The sequence below is a fragment of the Pagrus pagrus genome (genome assembly GCF_965226575.1).
Source record: "Pagrus pagrus genome assembly, chromosome: 16".
Lineage (NCBI taxonomy): Eukaryota > Metazoa > Chordata > Actinopteri > Spariformes > Sparidae > Pagrus > Pagrus pagrus.
The window spans coordinates 4977803-4992642 of record NC_140200.1 but is presented as its reverse complement, the minus strand read 5'-3'; the positions used below and the strand labels follow the sequence as shown (position 1 = coordinate 4992642).

Here is a 14840-nt window from a genome sequence, read left to right as displayed (position 1 = left end):
CCTTAATTTATGATCCTGTTTAACTCCTGCTTAATTTACATTTGTGTTACCTTAGAGCCTCTCACTTGGATAGGCAAAAGGGTAAAAAGGAAACAGAGAACATTTAAATAAATAACAGAAATCAAAACAAGTATTTGCATAAAAAATAGACGGTAACGTCGGCTTTACGTTCAAGTTTTCATTAAAGCAAGTATGTTGCTCTTTTGATCAATCTTTTAATCAACAGCACTGAGCCTGCCTCTCTGCGAGGACACGCACACCGGCGTCAAGATCAATGGCAGTTTGGGAATAAAGTTGTGTTTTCCCTCTCCCCCCTGACTTCACATTTGAATAGATTGGTGCTGGCACTTGTTTGCTTTGAAAAGGTCTGCGCTCTCTGCTGGAGACGAGTATTAGCCGTTCAGCCATTAATCAGATTTTACTCAGCTCCAGGAGTTTGGGGCACGAACGCGCGAGCATGTTTGATGTAAAAACCTGTAGATGCTCCTCAGGCGGAGTCAGTCTGACTGAGGGAGAGCACGAATAATATCTCACTGCTTGTTTTCATTCCTTCGGAGAGGTGATAGCACGGCATTAAAATATCACAAAGTCTACGATAAGATAACGACAAGGTGGCTCTCTTGCTGAGTATCACAACTAGGAACATGGTACACCCTTTTCAAACCTGATTAAAAGCTGTTTCACCCATGCATGTTAATGTTTGATCTCTCTACTCCCTCCTTACTGAAAGCAGTTAAGTCCCAATATCTTTTCAGCAAGTTATGAAACGTGCTGCACTAAATATTTGACACAAGAATGAAAAGATGCACAGGCAACAGAGCTTCCTTTCACTACTCGTCCCCTCAGGTTCGACTGAGGGACGATGGTTTGTTGCCGGATGAACAACTGCTTCATGTGCTGCGACGTCTGCTGACTGAATGTTCTTTGCTTCGTCTTTACATCTCTGCAGCCTACCTTTCCCTGTCAGGATGTGTCACAATAAGTCCGTGCTATCGTGCAGAATGAGAGTCATAGTCTTAGTCATACTACTGAAACATGAATGTTTTATAAGAGATGTCTCACTGTTTTCAAAAGCATAGTTTGCATTAGCAGCGGGAGCAGTTGCCTAATAGATGATTCCCACCCTAAATACAGACAAAATAACCCATTAAGGAGTTCACTTCTGGGTTTTAATGAGCAGAGAGCTGAGTTACAAACTTTTTACACGGTCTCCACGCAAATTGGCTTCACTAAAACTCCAAACATGAAAAATTAAACCCGCCTGGTTATAACTCACAAAATGATAAAGCAGCATTATCTGTACAAAAATGTCGGAGGGAGTTAATGATGCGCTGCATCGTGGCCAATGACATTAAAGTTGCTGCTCTGCAAAGAGCATCCTTTTGAATATAAATGACTTAGTGCAGAGCCCGGCTGCACTAACAAACCAGCACATATTAACATTATTATAAGTTATTATCTCAAAGTTCCTGCCTGTGTTGCTGCTGGTTCTCCCTCCATGCCTTGCTCCAATTAGTGCCTCCTCACACTGAGGCAGATAAGTGGTGTGTCAGTTTGAACTCGTGTCACTATGATAATAGTAATAATGATAATATTTATTTATATATAAAAACAGAGTTTACAAAGTGCTTCGCCAATCAAGCAAAAAGCAGGAAACTCAGGAAGAAAATAATTAGTGAGTGAGTAAACACTCAACAGTCGAGCCAAACACGAGGAAGTCTAGTCCAAGATGAGTTAAAACACGAAGGCAGAACATAAAATATGAAAACGCAAAAAATGTAAATGAGTTATTAAAGGTAAAAGGAATAAAAGTGATAAAAACAGGCAAAATCACAGAAAAGGAAAGGAGGGAGAAAAAAAGAAAAGTTAAATAAATAAAAGAATAAAACAATAAAGGACGATTAGATGACGACATTAAGAACAGATAAAAAAGATTATGAGCAGTTAAAGGAATAAGGGACATTAAATAGATAACAATAAGAAAGCAGGAAAGGACGGTAAGAAGAAAAAAATTAAAAACATACGTCGTCCAAGTGCAGTAAAAGGAATAGAGAATGGAAATTCAATGAATAAAGGATGACTTAACTCAACACAGTGAGAATATGAGAGATGCACCAGCCCCAGGAGAGCAAGTAAGTCTGGGTGACTATGACCTGACATCAGAGGCGACCACAGACAAAGGGCAGGTGCTACAGTTGAAGCTTTCGCTGTCCTGTAACTTCTACGATTGCCTCCGTTATAAAACCGGAGACTAGGAGTGTGTTTCCCCTTGATAATTTCCCAAGACGTGTTGCTGCACCTGCCTCGACACATTCATCAGCGTCACGCAGAGAGATCGTATCAGTTCCCCACATCCTCCCCCCCCCTCTGAGCGAGGGAAACATCTCCTCTTTGAAGGCGCTAAATCTCTTTATCTAACCATCTTCCCAATTTTGTCCCGTCAACAAGTTTTGACAGTTTGACGTAAATGCAAAACACGATCAAACAAGGCGTCGAGCTGAAACTGTCAGCATTCTCTCCAGTTTTCCTCCTTTTTTTTTGGTCTCAAAATGAAGTGAGTAACTTTGCCATTAACAAAAAAGATCTCTTCGTCCATCCTGTTTTCATCCATCAGTCCATTCATCCATACTTGTGTCCCTCAGTGTTGCTCTAAAGTGTTTTTCTTCTCTTTCCTATAGTTGAATATTCGAGATTCACTGTGTGCACCGGTGTACAAGCAGAGTTTTGCACTAGGAGGCTGTTTTCACAGGCATTGCCCAAAGAGAAAAATGTGTATGTGCTCCCTGAAAATCAGATTTTAAGAGGCTCGAAGTGAAGTTAGAGGCATTGTGTGTCCGGTTAAACTTAAACTGTGATGAAAACTATTTGCATATTCCTATATTCTATCATTTTTAACGAGGGAGAAGGAATAGGTGTACTTTTACATTGAAAATAGCACATACTAGCTAGCATACTTACGCAACTGAGTGAAAAATAAGCTTAACCTTGTCCTCAGTAGGTTAGGCAGAGGTGTTGTCACTTTGCGTTGTCATCAAAGCTCCTTTACAACTCTCTCTAAGTGAATGATTTCCCCTAGACCTGAATATGACCCTGTGCTCCTCCTGTGACAGGCATTTAGTGTGCCAGTGTGTTTCTCTGCGGTTTGCTTTTACTTTCCAGTTCACCTCTTGTTAGGAGAAATCCAACCTCAAGAAGCCAGACACAAGCACTGCAGCTGCAATGGCTTCAGGGAAAGAAAGCGGTTTTGGACTCGACAACCTTGCATTTGATGTAAGTACAATGACTTATTCATGCACAAAATCTTTAGTCATTAATTCAGCATCACCTGGATACATTCAGAAGAAAAACTGCTTTTGGTTTCTCGTTGAACTGTGAGGATTTCACGACACTGAGTTTTGATTTATCCTGCTACACTGTGGGCAAGGGTTCGCACAAGTGGGAGTAATTTGAGGTTGAAAGTTTCTGAAAGTCGTGCGACTGCTGTTGAAATGATCTCTGTGCTCTGACAGCCCTCGTACAGGGAGAGCCCACACAGCAATACATCTTATTTTGTTTGGATCACATCCATAAATCTGTATCTTTTTAAATGTAGTCGCTTTATAACTTGCTATTGGTAAGACTTCACCATGATCTGTCTTCTATAATGTCTATCGGCCCGAAATTTCCATTTAAAAACAGCAGTGGAAGCTAACTACGATTATTTACTCATGTACTGTTCTTAAAGGTCCTGTGTGCTGGATTTAGTAACCTCTGGTGATGTGGTTGCAGATGGCAACTAACTGAACATCCCTCGTCTCACCCTCTACTATGGTATCTTTGGTTTGTCCATTCTGGGCTACTGTAGAAACATGGCAGAGCAGCATGGTGGACATATAAAGGGCTCTTTCTAAAATCATGAAGCACAACAATCCTTAGTTTCAGGTGATTATACATTGATGAAAACTTAAATATGAATATCATTATATATTTTGGTCCCCCTGAATCCTACACACTGCACTTTTAAGTGCACTTTTAGGGTACCTGTACCTTTCTTCAGTGTTTTAATTTTGTGCCAGTGACTACACAAACTTCATTTTGTTTCATTATTGTTGTTGGTGCTGTACTTTGATCACATTACATTTATTTTACGACTTTAATTACATTGCATACACATTGCAGGCACAATGCATTGAGTCAAGTTAAATGTCCCAAAAGAATGAAATTAGCTCTGTTGCAGCCACAACAATAAAATGCATTTTACATATGGCTCCATCAATAATAATAATCTAATATTATAATGTTATACAGTAAAATCTAATAACCAAAGAGCCCATTTTGGATGCATGGTGAATATTTTTACTTTTAAACTTTAAGCACTTTATTTTCTTGATTATAACCACATATGGGAACAGAGAAGAGTTTTTAAAACAGTAAATAGGTAGTAATAAGTAAAAGATCTTCATACTTCCTCCACCACTGCCTACAAATACAAACTGTTTTGAATAATTCAGTGTGGTATACATTAACTAGATGTATAAACATGAGAACAAGTTATGCATTGGTACGTCTCCAGGTGAGCTTAACTTAACTTTCTGATGATGTCCGTGTTTTTGCATTTGCATGTTTTTTATACGGTGCTGCAGATGGATGACCAAGTCAATGATCCACCCAAAAGAAAGGAGGGAAAGACATGTGGCAGCAGCTGTACCGAAGAGGAAGAGAGAAATAAACCCACCTATTGTGTGACTGATGTTCCCCCGTGGTACCTTTGTATTTTTCTGGCCATTCAGGTGGGTGTGATCCTCTCTGTGTTGTGAGCTGATTTTAGCCTTTAGTATTATCTGAAGTCTGTTATCTCTTTGAATGAGTTGTGAATTTCCTGTTTTGTGGCACTGTGTAACCCACACTGTAATTGTGGCAATAAAGATTTCAGATTAAAACTTTTATCACCTCATCATTGTAACAATATTATAGCTCTCATTTCGATTGCAATGCAATGAAAGAAGATAACAAACTTTTTGTTGCATAGTCAAGCATTCTTAATGTTGTTTTGTGTTTGTGGTGGTGCGTTCAGTACCATCTATTCATCATATCTCCTCACTGTTCCTCTGCTGTGCAGCACTACCTGACAGCGTTCGGTGGGATCCTCTCCATCCCTCTCATTCTGTCGGAGGGGCTGTGTCTGCAGCACGACAGCCTGGTCCAGAGTCGCCTCATTAATACCATTTTCTTCGTCTCTGGACTGTGCACCCTGCTGCAGGTCATCTTCGGTGTCAGGTCAGAAAAAACATGTCGCTGATTTATTCCACCACTCACCATCGTGTAAGAAATACATTGGCAAGATAGTTGGGATAAACTCTGTTAGCATAAGTTAGACCCTAAGCGACACATTTAAAAAGTTGAAAAGTGGTACACTCGCTGCTTCCTTTATTTTCTTCCTCTTGATGGAAGCATTTCTAAAGATCCATGAAGGATATTTACACAGTGAGCTCCATGTAGCTTTTTAGCTACTTTTAGCGCAATGTTTTGGTTTTACACCACATTTACTTTATGGTTCATACTCCCAACTTTTATCCACCCATTTTCAAGCAGACATGATCAGCAGCTGTTTTCAGTTCAGCTCTGATAAACCTAGCTTGCGAACAAATTCAATAAAGTTGGCAGCTGTTGCCAGATATTGAGTCGGCGAAGAACAAAAACAGAGCTGCAGGGTGAAGATGTGATCTTACCTTCGTCTGGTAGACAAGGCGAGTTTTTGATAACCCTTCAGTGCTACTGTTTAAATTGTGTTATTACTGTTAATTTGACCAACAACCTGCAACACTGATGACATTTCCATCTGCCTCAGCTTTGGTTTAGTGCTGATTACAATACAAAAATGTCCATCAAACACAAGCCAACCAGTTGCATACTGCTCTGTGTTGTGGTCTTATACATTAGTAGACATGTGGCGTCCTTTTACTGCTTTGTTTTGGACTCATATCTCAGTGAATTTGTGTCTGACAGAGAACTGTATTCCTTTATCACACACTTGTAGGCTTCCCATCCTACAGGGGGGCACATTTGCTCTGCTGACCCCTGCCATGGCCATGTTGTCCATGCCAGAGTGGAAGTGCCCAGCTTGGACCCAGAACGCCAGTCTGGTCGACACGTCCTCACCTCTCTTCATAGAAGTGTGGCAGAGCCGCATGCAAACAGTGAGCAAACGCAAACACTGTGCATTCACAGTTTTCAAAAGAAGCAAGCCAACAAAGACGACAAACACACACTTCTGTGGAGCTCATGATTAATTCACTGAGGTTTCGAGGAAGAAACCGATCATATAGTTGATATCAGACAAAGAAAGAACGGTGACGTTGATGTTAATTGTATCGACTATTGTGTTCCTGTCCACAGCTGCAGGGCTCTATCATGGTGGCGTCTCTTCTTCAGGTCCTCGTCGGTTTCTCTGGACTCATTGGCTTCCTCATGCGCTTCATTGGCCCGTTAACCATTGCCCCCACAGTCTCGCTCATAGGCCTGTCGCTGTACGATTCAGCCGGGACCAAGGTTGGCAGCCACTGGGGCATCTCTGCTATGTACGTAACTGCTCGCCGCCAGTAATGGTTCATTTTGCCAAGTTGGAACAGCGAACCAGCAGTATTTGGCTGCATTATTTGCCCTGGCCTTTTTTTCAGAGGACGCAACAGTCTGAAATTACATTCAAAACTAAATTCTTCCTGGTAATGTCGGAGCCTGTTGCCAAATCTCTTTGCAAAATTAGATTTGACAAGCCAGATTTTCCTTCAGTGCGGGGGGATGTGATCATCAGTGGCCTGTTTCAAGTCTCTAAAATCACTCTCTAATTATGTATCATCATGCTAATTACAGTTCTTCTCATACACACAGGACCACGGTGCTGATCATCCTGTTCTCCCAGTACCTCCGTCTCATACCGATCCCTATTCCTGCATATAGCAAAGCCAAGAAACTTCACAAGTCCAAGTTCTACATCTTCCAGATAATGCCTGTGTGTTTTTCACTTTGATACTCTTCACTTTTTATATCTTTTGAAGCATTTTTTGTTGATTATCATGGTTAACTGGGAATACTGACACTGGTACTAATATTAGATATTGATTAGATTCTTCTGGGCATTGCGGTCTCATGGTTAGTCTGCTACCTCCTCACCATCTATGATGTCCTACCATCGGATCCAGCCCAGTATGGCTACCTGGCCCGTACTGATGTGAAGGGAAATGTGGTGAATGAGGCCTCCTGGTTCACATTACCATATCCTGGTAAATTCACAAGACACACTATCAACATACCTGTGTGTTTATCTGTCTTATCTTTAATTCCTTTTTGTTATTATTATTTTATCTTTAAAGGTGAAATATGTTTAATTGGACACCTGTCAAATTCATACTCAAGACAAATATGTGGCAGCATATCACCAGAGTAACCGCTAACTACTGCTAACTGTAGCTGCCTTTAGCCAGTTAGCTCAGTTAGCTTTGCTGCCACCTGTTTGGCCTGGGAGCTCGGGGATCAGGGGAATGTTAATGTTTACACCACTGGTAGGATTTCTGGACGGGGGTGGGCTAAGGCTAGCTGGTTAGCATGCTAACTTAATACATATCTCTGTAACCCAATGACATAGACATCATAAAATATCGAAACTGCTCTTTCTTCACATTCTGTTGATAATTGCAGTTCATTTCGTAACATTTTCAACTTTAATTTTTTCACATATTGCCCTTTTAATACGTAAGTCATATTATTAACGCTTACAGGAAGATAAGGGAAGACAAGAGGGATAGTGAGTGTATAGTAGGAACAAATATTGACAATATTGTTGAAAATACCAGGATGTTTTTATGGAGCATTCAATAATCATAGTTTTGACTCCTCGTCCAGGTCAATGGGGCGTGCCAACTGTGAGCCTGGCAGGCGTTTTTGGCATTATGGCTGGAATAATATGCTCCATGGCAGAATCAGTGGGCGACTACCATGCATGCGCCAAGCTGTCAGGGGCCCCTCCTCCCCCTAAGCACGCCATCAACAGGGGTATTGGCGTTGAAGGGGTCGGCTCTTTGTTGGCAGGGGCCTTTGGCACAGGCAACGGCACCACCTCCTTTAGTGAGAATGTGGCTGCCCTGGGTATCACCAAGGTAAAAATCATTCATACTGCATGATTTCATAACTAGGCAGTTTCCAAGTGGCTGTTTTCAGCAAATAAGCTCTGGTAAATCCACTGTCGTACGCTACCTGCACGGAAGAGAGAATCACAGACGTTAGCGATTTCATAAGAACAAGCAAGTCTGCAAAACATTTTTCAGACTGCCTGTTTGTGTGACAGGTTGGTAGCCGAACGGTGATTCTTCTGAGTGGAGTTTTCATGATTCTGATGGGGATGTTGGGTAAAATTGGAGCCATTTTCACAACCATCCCCACCCCTGTGCTTGGAGGGATGTTCCTGATCATGTTCGGAGTCATAACTGCAGCAGGCATTTCTAATCTGCAGGTAAACAACAGCATGAAATATGATTCGATATTCTTTCCAAATGCTTTGCTACTATTGAGAATTTGACATGTCTTTATTTTTCAGTCCACAGATATGAATTCCTCCAGGAATATATTTGTTTTTGGTTTTTCCATGTTTACTGCGCTTGTCATTCCGAACTGGATCTTGAAAAATCCTGATTTCTTCAAAACAGGTATAAGCTGCCAGGAAATGTTATTACTTTTTAACAGCTTTCACCTCAACTGCTACGAGCTGACATAAAACTATTCGGTTCTCCTTGTGAAAAAAAGAAGATGAACTTTCTGACTTGTAACTTGGTGAGAGCAGCAAGTGATGCACATCAATCTTAAGGTGTTTTGACATTTTTTCTCCTCTCTTGCAACTCAGGTGTGAAAGAGGTAGACCAGGTGGTGCACATATTGTTGACCACCCATATGTTTGTAGGAGGGTTTCTTGGCTTCTTCCTTGATAACACAATACCCGGTAAGCTAAAGTGGAAGGGTGTAATTTCGTCAAATTGCAATCAGTGCACATGGCCGCCTTACAGCGTTTCCATGTAGCTCCTGGGCATGTAATTTGCTTTTTGCGTATTGTTTCTCTCCTATTATTGAATCATTACGTAAATCACAGCTTTTCTACCTTGTGCACATAAACTGTTCCTGTTATTTAAGTCAATTTGTGGTGTATGGCTGTCTTCTATCTCAGGGACTAAACGTGAGCGTGGCCTCTTAGCTTGGGACAAAGCGCATCTCGAGGACTCTAGCACCACCCTGGGAACCGAAGAGATATATGACCTGCCCTTCGGCATAACCTCTTGCCTCTCGTCTCAGTCTTGGGTTCGTTACATACCTTTCTGCCCATGGAAGGGCAACAGAACTCAGTACAGCTCTGAGGACAACAATAAGCCACAGGGCAAGGGGAATGGGGATCTTCCTAACGGGACAGGGGTCACTGAGGACATACATCTGTAAGGTCTGAAATAGAGGTGGTGTAATAACATACAATAATAAGAATTGTATCTAGTTCTGGCTCAGGCGTGTGTGAGCTGACCAATCAGGGCAGACTGGGTATCTGGGAGGAGGGGCCTTAAAGAGACAGGAGCTCAGACAGAGGGGGAATACAGAGCTGCAGTACTGGACATTATGAGAAAACTGATGTGTTTTTTGAGCATTAAAGCATGTAAATATATTCTATTAGTAAGCCAAAATAAAAATATGAACCAGAAAATGAGCATCACATGTCTCCTTTAATCGTTTAAGTCATTTTTCAAGCAAAAATGTCAAACATTTTCTGGTTTCAGCTTCTCAAATGTAAGGATTCGCTGTTTTCTTCTGGTTTGGGAGTGCTTATGTGTGTATTATGGGGTGTGTGCAATATATGTTATGTGCAATGTGTTTTACTATGGGGATGGTGCCTTATTTGTTATGTACAATTTATTGTTGCGACTGACACAGCTGGTGCTGTTTTGTTTTATGTAGTTAAGCTAACTGTAACTTGGAGGCATTTATGTGCGCAGCATTTGAAGACAATAAAGTATATCGCATCGTATTGTATCATATCGTAACGTGATAGTGTCGTATCATATCGTATCGTATCGTATCGTATCGTATCGTATCGTATCGTATCGTATCGCATATTCATCTTTTGCACTCATTGAGTTGCTGTGCTGCTTAAATGCAAATTTTAAATGTTCCTCGTGGATTTATTAATGTTTTATTCCTCATAATTAGAATTAAAGTAAGTATCTATGTTTACTGTCCTACATGTAGCAAGGCTGCCAGCAGTGAGTTTATTTTCGATGTTTTTGAGTCTGACTACACACAGAGAGAAATAATAATATCTTATGGTGAAGCGCTCACTCCTGTCTACACCAATTAAAACAGAACAACCAAACGATCAAAGTGTTAAACTGTTTGCATGTTCCACCACTACTCAGAACTCTTCCAGTAGCTCACGGACAGAAAACTAGAATAATGCGCTCTCTGTTCTCCTCTTTCAAAGGAAATTAAATTTAGCCTGTGGATAAATTTATTATCACGCAGCCCTATCTTCACACTGCAGCTGCTTAAAAAACCCACAGCAGCAACCCTCTAGCTGTTATTGTGTTCCCCCTGCAAAAACAAACAGAGATAACACATCTATCTCAATCTTTCTCTTCCATGCCTTCATCTCTTTCTCTCCGTATTCATTTCCTCTGTCTAACCAGCTCTGACAGCCAGGTGGGATATGGTGTAATGCTTTGATCTGTAGAGCCAGAGGTTTTCCCCGGGGCCCATTTAGACCACTGGTCAATGGTTGGCTGCCCGCTCTAATGTTATTTCAGGATGGTAAAATAGCACAATTGTAATTTGCACTTTAAAAATCTTGCTTTTTTTTCCCTCTCTTTGGCTATCTTACTTGTATCTCACTGAGATCACATTACAGAATATTATAATTTGTGTGTTGGTGTTCCGGGAAGGGTTTTTGCGCATTCACAATAAGGTTTTATGTAACACTGTGCCAGCAATCTGCATTTCAATTGGAAATGATCACGATAACTCAGCAGTTCTCTCCTCATCAGTGAAGGCAACTCTAGAATTTATCAGCACCATATCTTTTTTTTTCCCTTCTGTCTGAGACTTCGACCTTGAGGATTTACTTTTATTCTCTCTTTTTGAATTTGACATTATATCATCTTTTCCTCAAAGCTTTCAGGCAGTTGATGAGATTTCTTGCACCAAGTTCATCGTTATTGCTTACATATTATTGCAAATGGAGGTAGGGGAGCAGGTAAAAGTGACGAACAGAAGACATGAGAGACAGAAAGGGAGAGAGCGATCGTGTATTCATGACCAGTAGGTGGGGATCATATGCAGGCAAATGTGGGAGACACTACAGGAGCGCTACACACTCCTGCTTATTCATTCATTCGAACACAAACAGAGTAAATAAAAAATGTCCATGCATGTATATAGGGAGTAAATATATGTGTTCAGCAGATCTCATTTACAATATTCATTCATGTGACCGATTTATATTTGAAAACTGTAAACTGCATTGATACGTGCTGCAGTCAATGCATATTACTTCCATGTCTTGTGGGCTAGAATTTCAATATCGAATGCTATGTTTCCTTTCTTATTTAATTTATCTAAGCATCACACTCAAAAAACTATGCTGTAGATTTAAACTCAAATCCCCTTAAGGCAATTTCTTCCCATAATTTACAAGAGAATTAAATATATCACCATGCCAAGAAATATGTGAGAATACATCAATAAGATACTTGACAATTTTACATCACGTTTTTGCACACACTCTGGAAATATTGATATGCTACCATTCAGTACAAGAGTCCTGTCAAAATGCTGTAGTCAATAACAATGGTAGATTAAAGCTGCAAGCAGCGATGAACGGGCGATGAACGGATGAACAACAGGCGTATCTCATGCAGCCAGTGTAGTTACATGATCCCACACTGATTTTGAGTCAATTGATCACATGACCTGGAAGCTATTGAGCTAACATGCTAATATTTACATATAAAAATTTATAAAAAATAATAAAAATTAAAAAAAAAATGTTTAGAGATGTAAAACGTAAAAACAAGAGGCGTATCTCATGCAGCCAGTGTAGTTACATGATCCCAACATGATTTTGAGTCAATTGATCACATGACCTGGAAGCTATTGAGCTAACATGCTAATATTTGCACATAAAAATTTATAAAAATTAATAAAAAATATTTAGAGATGTACAATTTCCTGGATATTGTGCTCAAACAGACAGTCTTGCATATCTTGATGAAATACAGTCCCATTAACACTTAAGTATTTTTAATTGTGTTCCATGGCTGGATGACGGTTTGTGAAAAATGTGGTGCTAATCGGCCAATAGTTGGCGCTTTTATTGCTAAATTATGAAAGAACAGCTTGACTGCCTTCACTTTTGATTCCTCAAAGGAGCTTGTTGCATGACCAAGCCCCGACAGCAGCATGCCCCGACAGCAGCATGTAGCGACAGCAGCATGCCCCGACAGGCGTGGACTGCGAGGGCCCGTTCATCGCTGCTTGCAGCTTTAATTATAATATGAGTCAGGTTAAGCCTTGGGCTTTTTAAGTGGGCCATAATATTAAGTTCTGTTCATTTCCCGAGCTCAGTGGAGGATATATCGGATTCTTCAGTGCTCGGAAATACTGTATGAATCAGCACACTGGGCTGAAAATGGCTCTCACAGTCGAGCTCGAGCTGAGCGAGAATATTGTGACTGGTGCTTCCCAGACTGAAGTGAGTCTGACTCATAAACCCCCGCCTGACAAAGGAAACTCACACACTGATTTAACATAAATCCTAACGCTTGAACCAACCTTGATATTATTATTTGACAGGAGGTGTGTAAATACTATGAGGAAGGTATTCTGTTAAGTCTCTGGTAACATAATCACTTATTGTAAATCTGAAACTATATTCTAGAATCTAAAGAAAAGACCTTTGTGTAGATGTCGACTTTGAGATGATCTTTTCTGTATTGCTTTTTTTTTTTTTAGACATATAATTATACTTACATACATTTGTGGACATAGGGAGCAACCCACTGTGTCATATTCACTTCATTTTTGGCTGAACCAGTCCACCAGTCCTTTAACTGTCTCCAGTATTTCATTGTTCTCATTTTTATTACATAAATAACGGGATTTAGACATTAAACCACTGAAATGCACTAAGTATAATTATATAGACGATTCTAAATGTATGGAAGACATTATAGATTTATTGATTGAATGTTTCCTAGTAACAACCCACACACCAAGTTGAGTGCAACGATCTTCACCTACTGCGTCTGTGCCTCCAAGTGTTCGTTCCCTAACCAGTGTTGTGTTTCTGAGAGATACGGACTGTTGCAGACCTCCCGCCTCTTCAGCTGAACTGAAAGCACATGCATGGTATTTTGTATTTTATCACTGGCAATAATTTGATACAATTATGATTTATTCAAGTAGCATTATTTTTTATTCTGTTTTGCCACTTGATGTAACATCAGCTGTAATTCTGGTATATTTGAACCACTGCATAATTAACCTACTGCAGTGACAGAGACATGCAAACAGATAAGTTCACACGTAAATAAAATTAGATTAGCAGGTAGTGACTGGTGAAAGTGATCTGTAATGAGAGCACTGCTGGGTGCTGAGAACCAGTTTGAAATATTCATAACGCTGCAGTCTCTCTTCACCCATCATGATTTCTTTCTGTTTCCTTTTCATCGAGCCATCACATTCCTCTCTCTCCCTCCCTTTCTTGCCATCCCAAACCACTTTTAGGTACTGATCCGCTGTTAAGACTCCAGAGTAATCGGGGCCCATATACTTCACACTGGCAGCAAAATACTTTCCAAAACTTTTCATGCTTGAAACAACCAGAGAAGAGATTTTCAGCCTCTTCCCGGGTCAAATGGGTAATTTCCTCCCATCCGGAGGCTTGCCCCTGCCTCATCACAGTGGGATCCCACTGGTGTTCATTAACAAAGTCAGCCAAGAAGTGGAGACAGCCTACTTTAAAGCATTGCTCATCCCAAAATGAAAACTCTCATCTGTCTCATTAATACTTTGCAATGTCTGCCTTATCAAAAACAAGAGGGACTCAGTAATCCCTGCTCAATCACAGGCCTCAGTGCATAATTTACACTGCTTTGTTTCCACGTGTGTGATTCTTATACAGGCCTATTGCACGTCAGAAATGAGGAATTGCACTGTGAGGAAGTCCTGATTGATTTAGTTTAATTTAAAATGCGATGTTTCTTTCAATGGCACGGTGTATTATTTTCATTTGGACACTGGAGGGGGCTACAGGCTTAACTTTAGTTTTCAGTCTGTATGCAAAGAACCTGGGAGTGGTTGAGAGACATAGACACAAATCTTTTTTGTTTGCAAGAAAGTGGTCCATTCGAATCAGGTCTACTCATTTCCTGAACTCTGTGGCGAATATATCTGCCGCTGAGAATTACTGAATGAATCAGCACACTGAGGTGAAACAGGCTCTTACAATTGTTCTCACTCTGAGCAGAAATATTGTGAACATTGCTTCCCAGCTCGAGGTGAGTCTGACTCATAAACCCCACCTGACAAAGGAAACTCACACACTGATTCCACATTAATCCAGAAACTGGACCCATCCCTGATTTTATTATTTGACTTGAGGTGTGGCGAACGGACTTATGATAAGGGAGTCCTCTTATAACACAGTCACTGATTCTAAATCTGAAACAGTATTTCAGCATCTATGTGCTTTCTGGAAAATAAACTATATTTTATGTTGTATTTGTTTTTACAATATACGATTGTAGCTACCTAAAAGAAGAGCTATTCTGTAAATGAGC

The 14840-nt window shown here is 40.5% G+C and overlaps 1 protein-coding gene across 1 annotated transcript; it reads left to right on the top strand.

Moving 5' to 3' along the window:
- The first annotated feature begins 3195 nt into the window (after nucleotides 1-3195).
- LOC311271587 (solute carrier family 23 member 1-like) lies at nucleotides 3196-9656 on the top strand. The gene is made up of 12 exons (XM_084377339.1): nucleotides 3196-3270; nucleotides 4623-4769; nucleotides 5099-5256; nucleotides 6017-6176; nucleotides 6376-6557; nucleotides 6868-6988; nucleotides 7103-7259; nucleotides 7879-8132; nucleotides 8321-8485; nucleotides 8570-8678; nucleotides 8873-8968; nucleotides 9191-9656. The coding sequence occupies exons 1-12, from the start codon at nucleotides 3220-3222 to the stop codon at nucleotides 9454-9456; spliced, it is 1866 nt and encodes a 621-aa protein (XP_084233465.1). The 5' UTR covers nucleotides 3196-3219; the 3' UTR covers nucleotides 9457-9656.
- Nucleotides 9657-14840: the final 5184 nt, after the last annotated feature.